General features: G+C 36.8%; 1 protein-coding gene, 2 long non-coding RNA genes and 1 other non-coding gene across 7 annotated transcripts; 3 read left to right on the forward strand and 1 right to left on the reverse strand.

Annotated features, from left to right (window-relative positions):
• Positions 1-1178: 1178 nt before the first annotated feature.
• LOC131257523 (uncharacterized) lies at positions 1179-1829 on the forward strand. 2 transcript variants are annotated; one of them, XR_009177476.1, is made up of 3 exons: positions 1179-1358; positions 1454-1516; positions 1600-1829. It is a non-coding gene; the product is annotated as an uncharacterized LOC131257523 (long non-coding RNA). The 2 variants fall into 2 exon arrangements; XR_009177477.1 differs by having other exon boundaries at positions 1648-1824.
• A 428-nt stretch (positions 1830-2257) lies between these two features.
• Positions 2258-3664, forward strand: LOC131216904 (uncharacterized). 3 transcript variants are annotated; one of them, XM_058211509.1, is made up of 3 exons: positions 2258-2617; positions 2869-3468; positions 3577-3664. In XM_058211509.1, the coding sequence occupies exons 1-2, from the start codon at positions 2609-2611 to the stop codon at positions 3466-3468; spliced, it is 609 nt and encodes a 202-aa protein (XP_058067492.1). In that variant the 5' UTR covers positions 2258-2608; the 3' UTR covers positions 3577-3664. The 3 variants fall into 3 exon arrangements, with proteins under 3 accessions (XP_058067492.1, XP_058067491.1, XP_058067493.1); XM_058211510.1 differs by adding an exon at positions 2692-2796 and having other exon boundaries at positions 2259-2617; positions 2869-3662; XM_058211508.1 differs by having other exon boundaries at positions 2869-3664.
• A 71-nt stretch (positions 3665-3735) lies between these two features.
• Positions 3736-5941, forward strand: LOC131216905 (uncharacterized). The gene is made up of 5 exons (XR_009157105.1): positions 3736-3906; positions 3994-4289; positions 4377-4485; positions 4569-4865; positions 4962-5941. It is a non-coding gene; the product is annotated as an uncharacterized LOC131216905 (long non-coding RNA).
• Positions 5942-14241: 8300 nt separating this feature from the next.
• On the reverse strand, positions 14242-14348 carry LOC131217875 (small nucleolar RNA R71). Its single transcript, XR_009157461.1, has one exon. It is a non-coding gene; the product is annotated as a small nucleolar RNA R71 (small nucleolar RNA).
• Between the last annotated feature and the right edge of the window lie 717 nt (positions 14349-15065).

Raw genomic sequence — 15065 nt, forward strand, 5'->3', positions numbered from 1 at the left:
GACAATCCCCACACATGGGGTATCTAATATTGTAGAAGCAGCAGCAACAGCTCCATATGGGGTGTGTGATCTGTCGTCCACTGTTGAATGGGGAAGACTAAAGGGAGGGAGGGAGGGAGTGCAGCAGCAGCAGCAGCAACAACAGATTCCTAGAAAAGTAATTCATCTCCATCTTCTATCTTCTATATCAGTCACCGTCTCTCCAGCAGATCTCAGCTTGTAAGGACGCAGATCTCGTTTTACATCTCTCGAAGCTACGATTTGTTACATTTTCGTTCTTTCTACTTTAGCTCTGCTTTGTAGTCGTAGATGCGAGATTTTTATTTGATGTTTTTCTCAATGTAGTTTCTATTTTCTGTAGTCATGGACGAGATCTCGTTTCTTGCTCTGATCCATACGTGGATTATTTAGCATTTTTTTTTTCAATTTTTTGGTTGCGAGGCTGTAGATTTTCATGATTTTTAGATCCTAGCATGAAGGAACACGGATTTAGTTTTTAGATCTGTTGAATAACCGTTTTATTCTATTTTTCTGTTCACACTACATTTTAACTTTCCATGTTTGTCCTTGCCAACTGTAGATTTGAGTATTTTAGTCGTTTCTCATGTTTTTAGTTCTTTATTATTTCCATTTATTTGGATATCTGCATTGGTTGATTTTATTTTATTTTTCATAGGAAAGAAAGGATGTCTTTCAGCATTCTATTTGTCGTTGGGTCATTCTTAATTTAGCCATACTTAAGACCCATGCCACCCATTTATAGTTGCATGGATTGACAATAGATTCGAGTGCGGGATCAGGGAAGCGTCCGTTTCAAAATGTAAACAAGTGCAAATGGGTAGGGAGTGGCATTGCGAATGAAAGTCCAAAGTGTGTTCAAAGCAGGTGCAATGCCTAATTTGATGGGTTCTGCAACTAAGCACGCTCTGCAACTAAGCACCCACTATGCAGTCATCTGGATGTTATTGGTGGGATCAACCTGATGAAGGATGTCACATAAATGTGCCATGTTGGCACATGTGTGATGATTCACCTCTTGGATATCTCCTTGTTTTATTTATTTATTATTATTATTATTATTATTATTATTTTTTGATGTTCCCATTGTCTATGTGAGGGAGTTCACCCCTATATAAGATGTGAACAAACATAAATCACTCATGCTTGCCTATCAGCCTGCTTGGATGTATGCAATTTTGTGTAATCTTTCATCTGTATGTAATTGAATAATAATGTTGATTTTCAGCTACAAGGACCGATTTCTTGCTGCTTTGCCAGCACCTCGCTGAGCAAGTGTTGACTTCATTCGGCCTGTTTTCACAGCCACTGCATTCTACTTGTGTGCAAAAAGACACAAGGTAGCTAATCATTGAAATCCTTTCTTCTCTTTCCATTTCAACCTGCCTGATTTTTTAAAATGTTTCTTACGCTTTAGTGTTTACTTGTTTCGCAGCTTAAAGTAGACAAGATTAAGCTTATTGAGCTCTGTGGCACATCAGAATCTGAATTTACTAGTGTAAGACATGCTCCTGTTAGCATTTTCTTTATTTCTACTTTGTAGCATTTTTTTATTATTGGACTTCCGAATCATGGTTGCAGGTTTTCCTGCATCAATTTTCTCATAAGATGTTGCTTCTTGTGCAACAGATTTTGTACATGCATGTTTCCATTTTCACCAAGACACTAAGAATAAAAGACAAACAACAGACGACTGTGACTCTATAATAGCCAAAAAGTTAGAGTGCCACCAATTTTATAGTTAGTAGAAGCAAAGGTGGAAATGAAGGGTAGAGATGTGAATAGAAATTCAGAATAAACATGTTACTTACAAGGAGAAAGAAATCATACCTTACCAAGTTGGCTAGTTGTGGCCAGTAGTACATTACATTTATGTTTATTTTGGATTACAAAGAAATCATACCTTTGTACTCTTATTGAGGTCAATGCATTGTATCATCGGGTGTAAGATGTGACAAAGGTATGTGGTTGTTTTTTTTTTTCCTTTCTTTCTTTTTACAATTATCTATCACATGCAATTTGCACAACATTAATGTCTTATGCTCGAAGACAATTAGTGCAGATAACATCATTGTCGTCAAACAACGTGTTGTTGTGGCAATGTGTGTTTTGGAGAAGTTTTTTCCTCCTTCATTCTTTGTTATTAGTGTTCACCTTATGGTACATATAGCTGATGAAGCATTAGCTTGCGGTCCAGTTAGATTTCGGTGAATGTATCCTTTTGAATGGTAAATATCTAACCTTGATGTGATTCATTTAGACTTCATCGTCATCATATATCGACAATATATTATTAATTGGATGCCTCCATCAGGTTAATGAAGATTTATAAAGGATACGTAAAGAATACAGCACATCCTGAAGGGTGTATTGCAGAGCGTTACCTTGTAGAAGAATCTATTTTATATTGTGTGGAGTACATGCCAAACGGTGAGAGAGGAAGTCACAAGCATACGCGTCAAAGGTTCCTAGACGAGGATATGGTGTGCGATGAAGAGCCTTTGGAAAATGGCAAGAATATATACTTAACTAACATACAACATCAACAAGTACGCAGATGGGTTCTACACTGCTATGATGGAATTTATGAATGGAAAAGGTAAGTAGATAAATTTTCTAAAATATTAAATCAAGTATAGTAATTGGATAAATACTTACATATATTTCATATAGGAAGTATGAAATATATTTAAGACCGACCACATCAAAGGGCAAAGAAGAAAGGGCAGTGTGTCGAAGAACAATGAACATGATTTCATCAATTGGTTACGAAAGGAGGTATTTTTCTAATTATTCATTTAATTGATATATTTGTTCATATATAGTTATTACTTTTTTTTTTATTTGCAGTTGGAGTTTGTTGAGGGCGAGTTGACATTGAAACGATTAGTAGATGGCCCTACATTTAAGGCAAAATGCTATAACAAGTATCGCGTGAATGGTTTTGTATTCTCTCCAAGTGAATACGAGACTACTAAGTCAACACAAAATAATGGGGTGTCCATGAAAGCCATCACTAAATACAGGACAAGTGCTAAAGATAAGAATTACAAAGAAGATGAGGCTACCTATTATGGAGTAGTAAAACAGATAATTGAGTTGGATTACACTGTCTTCCGTCAAACGGTATTTTACTATGATTGGGTCAGAGTGGAAGACAAGACCAATGGATGTATTGTTGATCCCGAGTCAAATTTGATAATGGTAAATATGGAGAAATTGAAAGGACATGAGAAAGAAGGAGATGAACCATTCATACTTGCATCCCAAGCAAGTCAAGTATTATACTCCAAGGATCAAATAAGGCTTGGATGGTATGTTGTTTTAATGTCATCAAAAAGATTGACGAAAAACATGGACACACTTGAAGATCTGACTCTGTTTTCCTCTTCTGGGGGCGAGAATACAAATTTAGAAAATATTATAAAGGAATTTGGTTATGAGTTATAGGTAATTTTTTTGTTATTATACTTTGTGTTGATTCATTTGACATTTTATCTTGATAAATGAATTTCTATTTGTATGATGATTTCTTCTTATATAAATTTGTTTCTATAGGTGAGTTGACACATGTCAATAGTCGAGGAGAACATGTCAACTTCACAAGCACAGACATAAAAAAAATGCAGGTAAATACAATTCATTCATTACCTTATTATTTAATACATTGTTTTAAATAATATTATTTTGATACAACATAAGTTTTGTATGTCGTCAAAAAATAAGCCTGTAATCAGTTTAAATGCTTTTGGACTACCTGTGGGCGAACACTCACATAGGTTGACTACAAGAAGTGGAGAGTTGGTTCGCACCCATGTCTCTATTGCCATCAAGGATTGGCGTGTAGTGCTAATGAGTAAGAAAGAAGAACTTTGGAAGCTCTTACAGGTAAGATACAACAAAATTTCTTATGTTATAAATTAATCATTATTCGTTTTTTGCTTCAACTAAATTCAATCTCAAATTTTCTTGTAGGACGAGTTTGTTATTCCTCAATCTTACAAGGAGAAATGCTTTAAAAGCATGTCCGATATGTTTAGGAAGTACAAGTGTAAATTGAGGATGAAGTACCTCGATCCTCATTCAAATCTTGATTCCAAATTAAACAACCGTCCACCAAGAGTTAGGCCTGAAGATTGGGAAATGTTCATTAAACATAATTCGGATCCCAGAATTGTAGAACAAAGGAAAAAAATGCCGAGAATAGGAAAATTTTAAAAATTTACCATACGAGTGGCAGGCATGGCCACGCGAGAATCGAGGAAGAAATGGTAAGTATTGATAGTTATATGCAACTTAAATTTTTTAGTTGCTTTGTATTCTTAATAATTAACAATGTGAAATTCATTCAAATATAGCAACGCCAAAAGAAAGATGGAGACAACCTGATTAGTAGAACTGAAGTATGGATTTAAAACCCATACAAGAAAGGATGGTTCTGTTCACAGTAATGCGGCTTCACATGTGGTAATCTTGTTGTCTTAAACTTAAGTTTATAGAATTCAAATTTAGTGTCAATATATTACTTATGTAATTGTATAATATTGCAGGAAAAAGTCAAAGAGTTACTTGCTAGCGAAGGAAGTAATTCCCATGACATCCTCAATGATCCATTGACTCAAGTGTTTGGTCCTGATATAAGGGGTCGTGTTCGAGCTGTTGGGACCACCGTTTCCCAATCACAAATCAGGGGGTCTGCTGCAGCTCTTGAAAAAATCTCTTCATATAAAGGAAAAGTAGAAGAGCAATCGTCCACAATTCAAGAGCAATCATTCAAAATTCAAGACCTATCTTCTAAAATAGATTTTCTTATGGACCAAATTGGGGGTATCAAAGAGATGATTCAGGTCAATTTTCATTGAAATCCTTCGTTTTAAAATTTAAATAGTAATAATTTTTTTTCAATTATTGTATATAACACGTGGTGTGGAACTTTATTACAGCAGCAACGCATGGGTTCGGTTTAACCGGAGAATCTACAATTGACTGGTGGACCCTCAGTTGGGAATCATCAATGTGCAGAGAGAATACGGCCATGCAAGTTGTACTCTTGGCGTGAAGAGCTCGTTGCTCATGGGCGAGTTATTTTGGCAGATGGGCCCCAAATGATTTATGGCAAACCTCTTCAAGAAGATCTTTATAAGGTTGCCATTGATATCATTATCAAAGGAGACGTCGAATTGCCCGAGCCAGACGGATTTCATTCGACTTTAGGCGAAGTTGGAATTGGCTCATTTGTTGCATGGCATCATTGCTTTATTGAGTTCACCGATTAGCGACAATAGTAAAATACTTTTTTGGACACTTAACCTTTTTGGACTGTAAATATGTTTTGATTGTATAGCTTACTTGATTAGTTGTTTCTATAGACTGGACATGATAGATATAATGCAAGTTTGCGACAAATGTGTTGATGGCTTCGATCATCACTGCATGGTAATGAATTATATCACAAATAAAACACTTTACTGAAAGTAGACTCTACCAGTTTGGCTAACACTGCATTGTTGTTGCCTATTTTCAAGCATCTGTATAGGAGAGATTTGCTTCTTGCATCAGAGTTCAATATCATGAATGATTATATGTTGTCAGGTTTGTCAATTCAAGAGTTCAATATCATATTGTTTATCTATTGATCGTTTGGCCTGAAACATCAGATTGCTTGATGAGTTTTGATTTTTAAACTTTTTTTGAAAAATTTTCAACTGACAATCATGTGAGTTGTAAAATCTTATGATCAGTTTCAGTGTCCTGCCTTCATCAGAATTACCACCATTGTCAGTAACATCATCATCATTATCATCAAACACAAGCTGCAGCTGCTGTTTCTCCTGCAGTTCCAACCAGCTTCTTTCTAGCTCCTCCTCAGATGGAAACATAAGGTGGGGCCCTTTACTCCCAGTTGTCTGTAATGCCACTAAAATCTGATGGGGTATTTGTTGTAGCTTTAGCAGGGATCTTTTAGTTTTGCAGCATGACCAAACACAGATCCAAATGCCTCCTATGATAGGATTTATAGGTCTGTGGGGCCCACTGTGTATGGGCTCGGCAGCAGGAATTGGTATTCTGAATGATCTTACTTTGCTGATCAGTGGGATCTTTTTCATGTTGATTTTGAAATGTTGACACTTGCTTTCTTGGGGCGTGTTTGGTCATGCCATATTTCATGAAATATTTTTACACCAAATTGAATTGATAATCATGAAACAAATCATGATATTTGGTGCAACCAAACATGCCTTTGATGATGCTTACGTTCTCTGTATTCCCATCACCTAAGGTTTCTGACACAGTGGTCGAGCCATACAATGCTACTCTTTCTGTCCACCAGCTGGTGGAGAATGCTGATGAGTGTCTGGTGCTTGATAACGAGGCCCTATATGACATCTGCTTCAGGACTCTCAAGCTAACTACACCTAGCTGTGAGTTTACCATACTCTGTTACCTTATCTTAAGCTTAACTTCAAGTTTATTTTCCCCTCTTATTTTATTTTCATTGATAGTAATGATCTCATTTTAGGCATTGTTAATCTGATTTCAATCCAATTTCATCGAGTGACAGAGATGATTGTCCTTTTCCCTCACTTTTTCCTTTTTCACAGAATAGAAATCACCTAGAAAAATGTGATGTCTACTCAGAAGAGTCACTCTGCCTGATATGCCAGTGTGGTGAATCTGTGTAAGATCCAAGCTATTCATCAGGTGAGCCCTGTTGTGTGTCATAATCGGCCTTGTATTTACATCAAATAGGTAGCATCCTTTTGTAGATTTTTAATACGGCCTTGTATTTACATTCAATGTTATAGGCAAAGTTAAAAGGAGACTCAGTATCACAATATAGAGGTATGAAGGATGCATTTGATATTTCCCTAGTAGGGGTACTGAGAAGATTCCAGGAGCAGAGAAGGACATAATGGAATTAAAAAAATGGGAATGGGAGATCTTGTATGTTGTATTTTGTACTTATCTTAGGTGGGGTATATTGATGGAGGGACAGGATGTTGAAGTAGATCGGTGGACAAGTGGATGGATGTGGTTGGTGGATTCAATCCATTCCATGGATGTGAGAACTTACTCATTTATGGCCATTGAAGGAACGTGGATTCAATCCATTGCTGAACTTCTTTTATCTCTTTGGTACATTTCTTTTCATTGAAGTCTGAACTATTGCTTTGAAAGACTGGTAAGAATCATGGCTACCACTCTTGGACTCTGGCGGGCTACCTACAATCATGGCTACCACCTTGGATTGCACATGATCCTTAATTCCACTCAGGTAAGACCATTGTAAATTACTACTGTCCATTTTGCATGCCCTTGAGCTTATTGTTTTGATCGTCCGATCATGCTCATTTTGGGCCCATTTACATTCCACCATGGACCCTCGTATTTCATCATAGGTGGATTCACTTGGGTTCCATGAGAAATTTGCATATGAATTGAGGTAAGAAGAATTCTGACTGATTAGTCTACTTTGAAAATTTGAATATGTAACAAAATCCTATTCAGTTTTACAAATGATTTTGTATTCTTATCAAAGTTCAGAAGCCGTTGATGACATCCTGAATCTTAATCCATCTTCGTATGGCTGTGTTTGGATGTAAAATCTAACGATTTGCATAAATTCAGTTCATTAAACAAGAAATGGAGGAGTCTGACATTCAAGAAGCAGCCTTCTAATCGCAGTTGCTTTCAATAGCGTAATTGCAATTTGGAGACGAGGTGGACATGAATCCGGTGAAGGTGAATCAGTGCAATGCAATTCAATACTGCATCTGAATGCTATGCAAGTTTTTTCACAGATAATTATCTTGAGTAGAGGAGAAGATCAAAATTACTGAGCCATCCTTAATAAACTAAGCCTATTAGAGATGTAATATACCATACTCTCTCTCATACAATGAACAAAGGGGTTTAAAATTGCTATTAAAATTCCATCCTAAAATTTGACCGTTGGCAACATTAATAAGCATTTAAAATCGTTTCTAAAATCTTGTGCCTTAAATGTGACCGTTGGCACCAGAACGGTTTAAAACCGTTCCTAAAACGGTTCCCAAAATGGTTTTGAACCGTTCCTGATTTTCTGCGACGCCTCATTTAAGAACGGTATTAAACCGTTCCTGAAGCATTTAGGAATGGTTTTAAACCGTTACTAATTGACGATTTTGGTGTAGTGTACTCTTGTGAAAGTTTACCGCTATTTTTAAATTTAAAGATGGTGATGACTCTTCCACTCGACACATGCTGTAGCTGTACGGAAAACCAGACTGTCCAGTTGATGAGCAAATTGTGGATGATGTAACCCAAACAGTAATCTTTTCAATTTGGACCACTCACTATTTTTACCTTTGAATGTATATACTCATAAATGTTGGACGGCTAGGATTGTTTGATCATGATGATCTTAGATATAGACTCTATCTACACTAGAGTTGGGCATGGGATGACTCCACTCGCATAACTCGACTTGTCCGACTCATTTGGACCCGATTCAAATCGAACCGAATGATAAGTTGGTCTGAACCGAGTAGGATTTGCCCAATTTGAACTCAAACCGAGTCGATTTTGAGTTACCCAGTACCTCGATCCGGTCATACTCAAGTCGAATCGAAACCGACTCGACTCGGATTCGGGGGGGTGTGTGTGTGTGTGTGTGTGTATTAGAAATCCTGGTTCTTAAGTATATTTAACAATATACGCCGCACCCAACCACAACCCCGATCTGATCCCAAACTCTCTCTCCCTCCATCGTCCTCTTCTAAAGCCGGCAACCACCCACCACTATCTCTCGATCTTATTTAGTGCCAACTCGAACTGACTCGGTACTTTTGACTGGGTTAGACTCGATTTGCTAGACCTGGACTCGGATCAATTCAAGCATGCTGGACTCGGTACCGAGTCAAGTCGAGTTTGGGTCAGGCCTATTTCAAAACCAAATTGAGTTGGGTCAGCCCTAACTCGGTCTGACTCGACTCGTTGCCCCAGCTCTAATCTACATTGTGCCCCAATAATTGGATGATCACATAAGTGCCACATGTAAGCAGGACATGTCATTTCCATTTTTTTATTTTTTTTTATTTTTTTTATGCTTAGGCCTTAACCATTGATCCACATCATCTTTGGTGGCCCAGTAGTAGATAATAGCTTGGGTAATGGTCTGGTAAAAGGCCAACTGATTAGACAGTTCACAAAGGACTGTAATATTCTAGTAAAAAACCATTGATTAGGCGGTTAGGATCATTATTTATTGCAAATCTCACACTTGATTAGGTGGGCCACCTTCTGATGTTGTGAGAGTCACGTGATACCTACGTGTAACAGGTTTTACAGTTTCTATTCGCAGTCACACCACTGATTGATAGTGGCGCCCTTTTCTTTCTACCTTTGGTAATACAATGGGACGGACTTGTACCGTGTAATACAATGGATGTTAGTTTTGTACAAACTAATTTTAACAATCTGAATTTGATCTTAACCATCCATTTCATAGCCATTACTTCAATGGTTAGGAATGTTGGTCGGTGTGGCTTTAGAGGGCGATTTGGATGATCTTGATAGGTAGAGATCAGTGGCACATTTGCTGAGGATGGGTCATTACCCATTTTTAAATTATATAGAACTCACACAAGAGTCATTCGTAGCAATCGATTTCCTACGTAATCGCCATCCTAAAAACGTACGGTGTTTTCTTATTTGAATCTCTGTCATAATAAGTAATCGTATTTATTTGAGGAATGTAAAAGGGCACACAGCTGGCATGAGATGGATGGATGGTTTCAAGTGACACGTGCCAACCTGCAACATGCATGCAAGATCCGGAATGAATGATCTAAATTATGCACACGTGTGCCACGTTGATATGTATATCGATCTCATGCGAGGACAACGCTTCCCTTGGAGTAAGGGGTCGTTAATTAAAATAGCCTTCACTTGTAATATCATAAAAGTAACTAACCCCAGCATCTTATTGTATTATTTTTTCGGCTGCTTAATACTTTTTTTTTTTCCTGTACCTTCAAAGGATGAAAATGCCTAGTTAGGGGTGCACATCGAACTGTTGGAACCGTGTAATCGAACCGGAACCATTGGATCGGTCCAGTTTGGTCCGGTTCTAGGGTGCTGACGGTCCGGTTCCGGTTCCAAAATTTCCAAAACTGTTGATTACGGATCCGTTCCGGTTTAGGGCCCCGCAGAACCGAACTGAACCGTAGATCCGAACCGTTGAACCGAACCATAGATCCGAACCGTTAGACGAACCGTAGATCCAAACTGTCGATCCGAACCATTACTAAGCTTTCGTTTAAAATTAAAAATAAAAGATCCTAAGTTCCCTGCATTATGTTTGTTTGTGTATTTACAACTAATAAAATTTTTCCTTTCTTCTTTGAATTTAGACCCCATCATGCTTTTCAGCTAGCATTTACTGCATTATATTTGTTTGTGCATTTTCACCGAAATTTCTTATATCATTGTGCTATTATACTTTGTAAGTCCTCATTACAAAACATTGCTATTCTGAGATACGGTATCTAAATTAAAAGCTTTTATGAGATTTTTCTTTATAATTTAAGAGGACATATGAAAATAAAAAATAAAGAGAAGCTCAGTTGCATGATCCTTTCCGTCGGAAGTCAGGTCCTTGAGTTTGTAGGAGTGGGGCCCATGTTTGGTGATCGGACGATGGGATCCCTTCATGGATGCTCTCACGTAGGAAGATCCTATTTTAAAATCAAGGTGAGACGTTTATTCCCGATAAAGAAGCAGATTAGGTGGCACTCGAGTAACACGTTAGTGGGTGTTTCCCTCACTGTGGGGCCCACTTTGATGTATGTGTTACACATCCACGCCGTCCACAAGAAACAGTTCTCATTGAACACCCACTGCTAAAAACTTCTTAGGTCCCACTGTTATTGGGCTGGAGTTTAAAAAGCCTAGAATCGTGGAACTGATCCAGAACCAAACCGGTTTTCACAGTCCGGTTCTAGGGTGCTAACAGTCCGGTTCCGGTTACAAAAGGCCTAGAACCGTAGGGAACGGTTCGGTTCTGGTTTCACCCCAAAATCGGACCGAACTGAACCGTGTGCACCCCTAATATTAGTTTCTTTTTATAATACGGCGCTAACATATTGCGGAAGTTAAGAGGGTATATTAAGAAAGAGGGCATGTGCCCCATTGAATCAATAATTAGGATCATATCTTGATCGATATGATCTATTCACTTTAACTCATAGTAAGGTTTTTTCAGTTTTTTTGAGCTAATTGTGGCCTATAATTATATTAATGTTGTGTGCTAATTTTGAACTATTTCTACCAGTATAGTCCATCTGTGATGAGTTCTTCCTTTAAACTATGTCCGATGGCTTAAAATTAAAGCCTCTTTCATGTGGATGGCTTAGATCTAATTCAAAACTATCCAACGGGCCTCACGTATAGGGTTGTACACGAGACAAGCTAGTTCGAAATGCTCGCTCGACTTGGGTTTACTCTCGAATATATATATATATATATATATATATATATATATATATATATATATATATATATATATATTTTAAGTTAAAACTTAAACTCTACCCATCTATCCATTTCTTACCCTTCCCTTCCTTACCGAACTCACCACACCCGAGCTCCATACTCCATGCAATGTATGGAATGCACGATTTCTATTAGGTGGGTACACATCAATGACTAATGATATATATATATATATATATATATATATATATATATATATATATATATATATATATATATATATATATATATATATATATAATATATACTACTTAATGGTATATTTTATACATGTTTGTGTTACAAGGTGAGTTTAGGAGCTTAAATTGAAAAGAATGTTAAAAGCATAGATTTGATACTCAAGAATCACCAAGGCAAATAATGGACTTTTGGAGACCAAGATTGAAGATTTCAAGACCCCAAGAGTCAAGAAAACTAAGTGGAAAGGGAAGTGCAGAAATTAGTGTAGAAATTCGAAGGATCTGATCTTATATGACATCGAAGCCAGTCTTCGATGACATCGAGGCCCTTAGATAACATCAAACAATTACAGGAAATCAAGTTTGGTTGCTGGACAAATTAGAGCCAGTCTTCGATGACATCGAACCAGGTTTGATGACATCGAAGCCAGTCTTAGATGACATCAAAGGATGTTCGATGATATTGAAGGGTTTATGCGGAGCCTATGCAGAGTGAGCAGTTTTGAAGAAGTTTCTGATTATTTTTTTTCAAATCTGGTTGTAGGAGGGAGTTCCTCACCTATAAATAGGGCATTCCAATGCATTCCTAAGTAATTTTATCCAAAGCATAGAAGAGCATTCTAGAGTTTTTCTGAGTTTTTCTAGTTTCTTTTAGAGAACTTTTAAGTTTCATAATTCTTATTTTCTTTACAAGTTTTTGTTTGTATATTCTTTCTTTCTTTTCTGTTTGCATTTCTTTATTTTCATGTTGCTTTTTATTTCTTCAATTTATGTATGTCTTTCTAGTTCCCTCTAGCCCAAGTTAGAAGGGAAGCACACTGGTTTAATGTTTTCATAATTATGATGAGAAGAATGGTGTATGCATGTTATTAATTGTTTAGGTTTAGTTTTTTTTTTTTTTTTTTTTAATCCTCATATGAGATCCATGGATTTCCATCATATGAGATCCATATTAATGGATAGGCTTACCCTAGATCAATTAAATTTTCTAGATAGGAGATGTTCTCAACCTGCTATATTTCTTTGATTTCATTATCTTATGGATATGAATTCTTAAAATCACTGACGCTTGAGAATATATATCAATAGTGCAAATCCATGATTTTGTAATCTTTTATATTATTTATTTAAAAATGTTTAAACTGTTTTATTTTTCGATTAGGCCGACCATAGTGTTCGGATCCTAGTTGTGTTATCAAAGTCATCATGATTTTGGAACATTAACCTATGTGTGGAACTTTGGAGCTTGGGTGTTGTTTTGATTTAGTTGAATTACATCCATTCAAAACTCCAAAAATCAAATCATTAGTTTAGTTTTTATTATTTAGTTTGTTTTGCATTTGATTTTCTCATTCTCGTAATTCATCTCCCTATGGTATCGACCCTGTATTCATGGGATATTACTTACGGACATCTGCACTTGGATGCAAGCAATCAAGTTTTTGGCGCCGTTGCCAGGGATAGACTGAGATAGATTAGATCTGTGTAAGATAGCTAAGGTAAGTTTTTTTCTAAGGTAAGTTCTCTTCTAAACCCTCTAAGATTTCTGTAGATTTTCTATTTTTTTTTTTAAAGTAAATTCAGTTGGGTCTTTTAAGCACTAAGTGTGATATAAGGTTGCCCTGCTTGGGATTTTATCACCCAAATGTTATGGTTGTCTTATAGTTGGTATTTGATCACAAATATCATCCGTTGAATCTATTTTTCAGATTAGTATAGTTTATTTTTTACATTAGTCTCTTTTTTTTTTTTTGGATTGAATCCTTATGGTCAGCTCTGTTGCCTGGGTTGTCGATTTATTTTACTTTGTGGATTGAACCCTCATTGTCGGTTCTACCGCCTGGGTTGTTGGTTAAGTTTTTATTTTTATTTTAAGTATCATATTTGCTATTTGAATTAGTAGTATTTGTTGTATGGTACGGATGGTTTATGTCCCATTAAAGTAGGGATTAAAACAATCAACTCTCCTCTGAAGGAGGACCAGTTACAGGCCTTGATCATTCACTTAGGAGAGGTACTCAACATAACTTGAATTTCATAGTAGACCCAGTTGATAATCCAAATCCAAATTCGTTAAATCTAACTATAAATCAAAACAGAGAAAATCAACGCAATCCTCCTCTTAAGGATGAGAATGAAGTTCATAGGAATGCGTTACATAAATCACGAACTTTACGTGAACATCTACACCCTGAGAGATCAACTTTACCATCTCATATAGTGTTCCCTACTCACATAGGGAACATTGCTTTTAAACCAGGTGTGATTCAATTGATTCCTAAATTTCATGGCTTGGATTTTGAAAGCCCCTACTTGCACCTCAAGGACTTCGAGGAAATGATTGCAACATTACAAGTAAACAATGGCAATAGGGATATATTCAAACTTAGGTTATTCTTATTTCGGGTCAAAGCATGACTCAACTCTCTAAGACCTCATACCATCACTACATGGCAGGCCTTAAGTAGAAAGTTTTTGAAAAAAATTCTTTTCCGACCACAAAACAAATGTACTTAAATAGGAAATCATGTCGTTCTCCCAAAAGGGGAATGAATTATTTTCCCAAGCTTGGGAGCGTTTCAAAGACCTTCTGCTTACTTGCCCACATCATGGTTATGAACCATGACACTTGATTTATGCATTCTGAAAAGGGCTCACCACGGATACCTGTTGGTTCATAGAAATGATGTGTGGTGAAACCTTTCTTGACAAAGATCATAATGAGGCTTGAAATTTTCTACACATGTTATCAGAGAATACACAAACATGGGATGTCTTTGCTAAACCAGACCAAAGTAGACCCATTCCTAGAGAGAAAACGAGGATGTACGTCCTAAGAGAGGAAGATGACCTTAATGCAAAATTCGTTGCATTAGCTAGAAAGGTTGAAGCCTTGGAAATTAGGAAGGTTGATATGATTAAGGAAAACACTTCCTTATGTAATTTTTTTAACATTTATGGTGGTGCAGGCCATGACACAAAGGATTGTCTAATAATCCTAGTTGTACAAAATATCATGCATGAGCATGAGCAAGCAAATGCTATAAATAACTACCAAAGGTCAGTTATGCAACCAATGGGAAATACATACAATCCAAATTGGAATAACCATCCTAATCTTAGTTGGAGGAATGGACCCCAGATTAATGCGCACAATGCACCTCAAGGCTCTCCACAAAACAACTTCTTTGGGGCATCTAACAATGCACCATATGTGCCCCTGCTAAAGCGATCATCTATGGAGGATGCATTAACCGCATTCATGAACTCTCAAGCTCAAATAAATCAGTCTGTAATCCAATCAAATCAGGAATTAAAGATGATCGTGGCTAG

Source organism: Magnolia sinica, chromosome 10, assembly GCF_029962835.1.
Source record: "Magnolia sinica isolate HGM2019 chromosome 10, MsV1, whole genome shotgun sequence".
NCBI classification, from domain to species: Eukaryota; Viridiplantae; Streptophyta; class Magnoliopsida; order Magnoliales; family Magnoliaceae; genus Magnolia; species Magnolia sinica.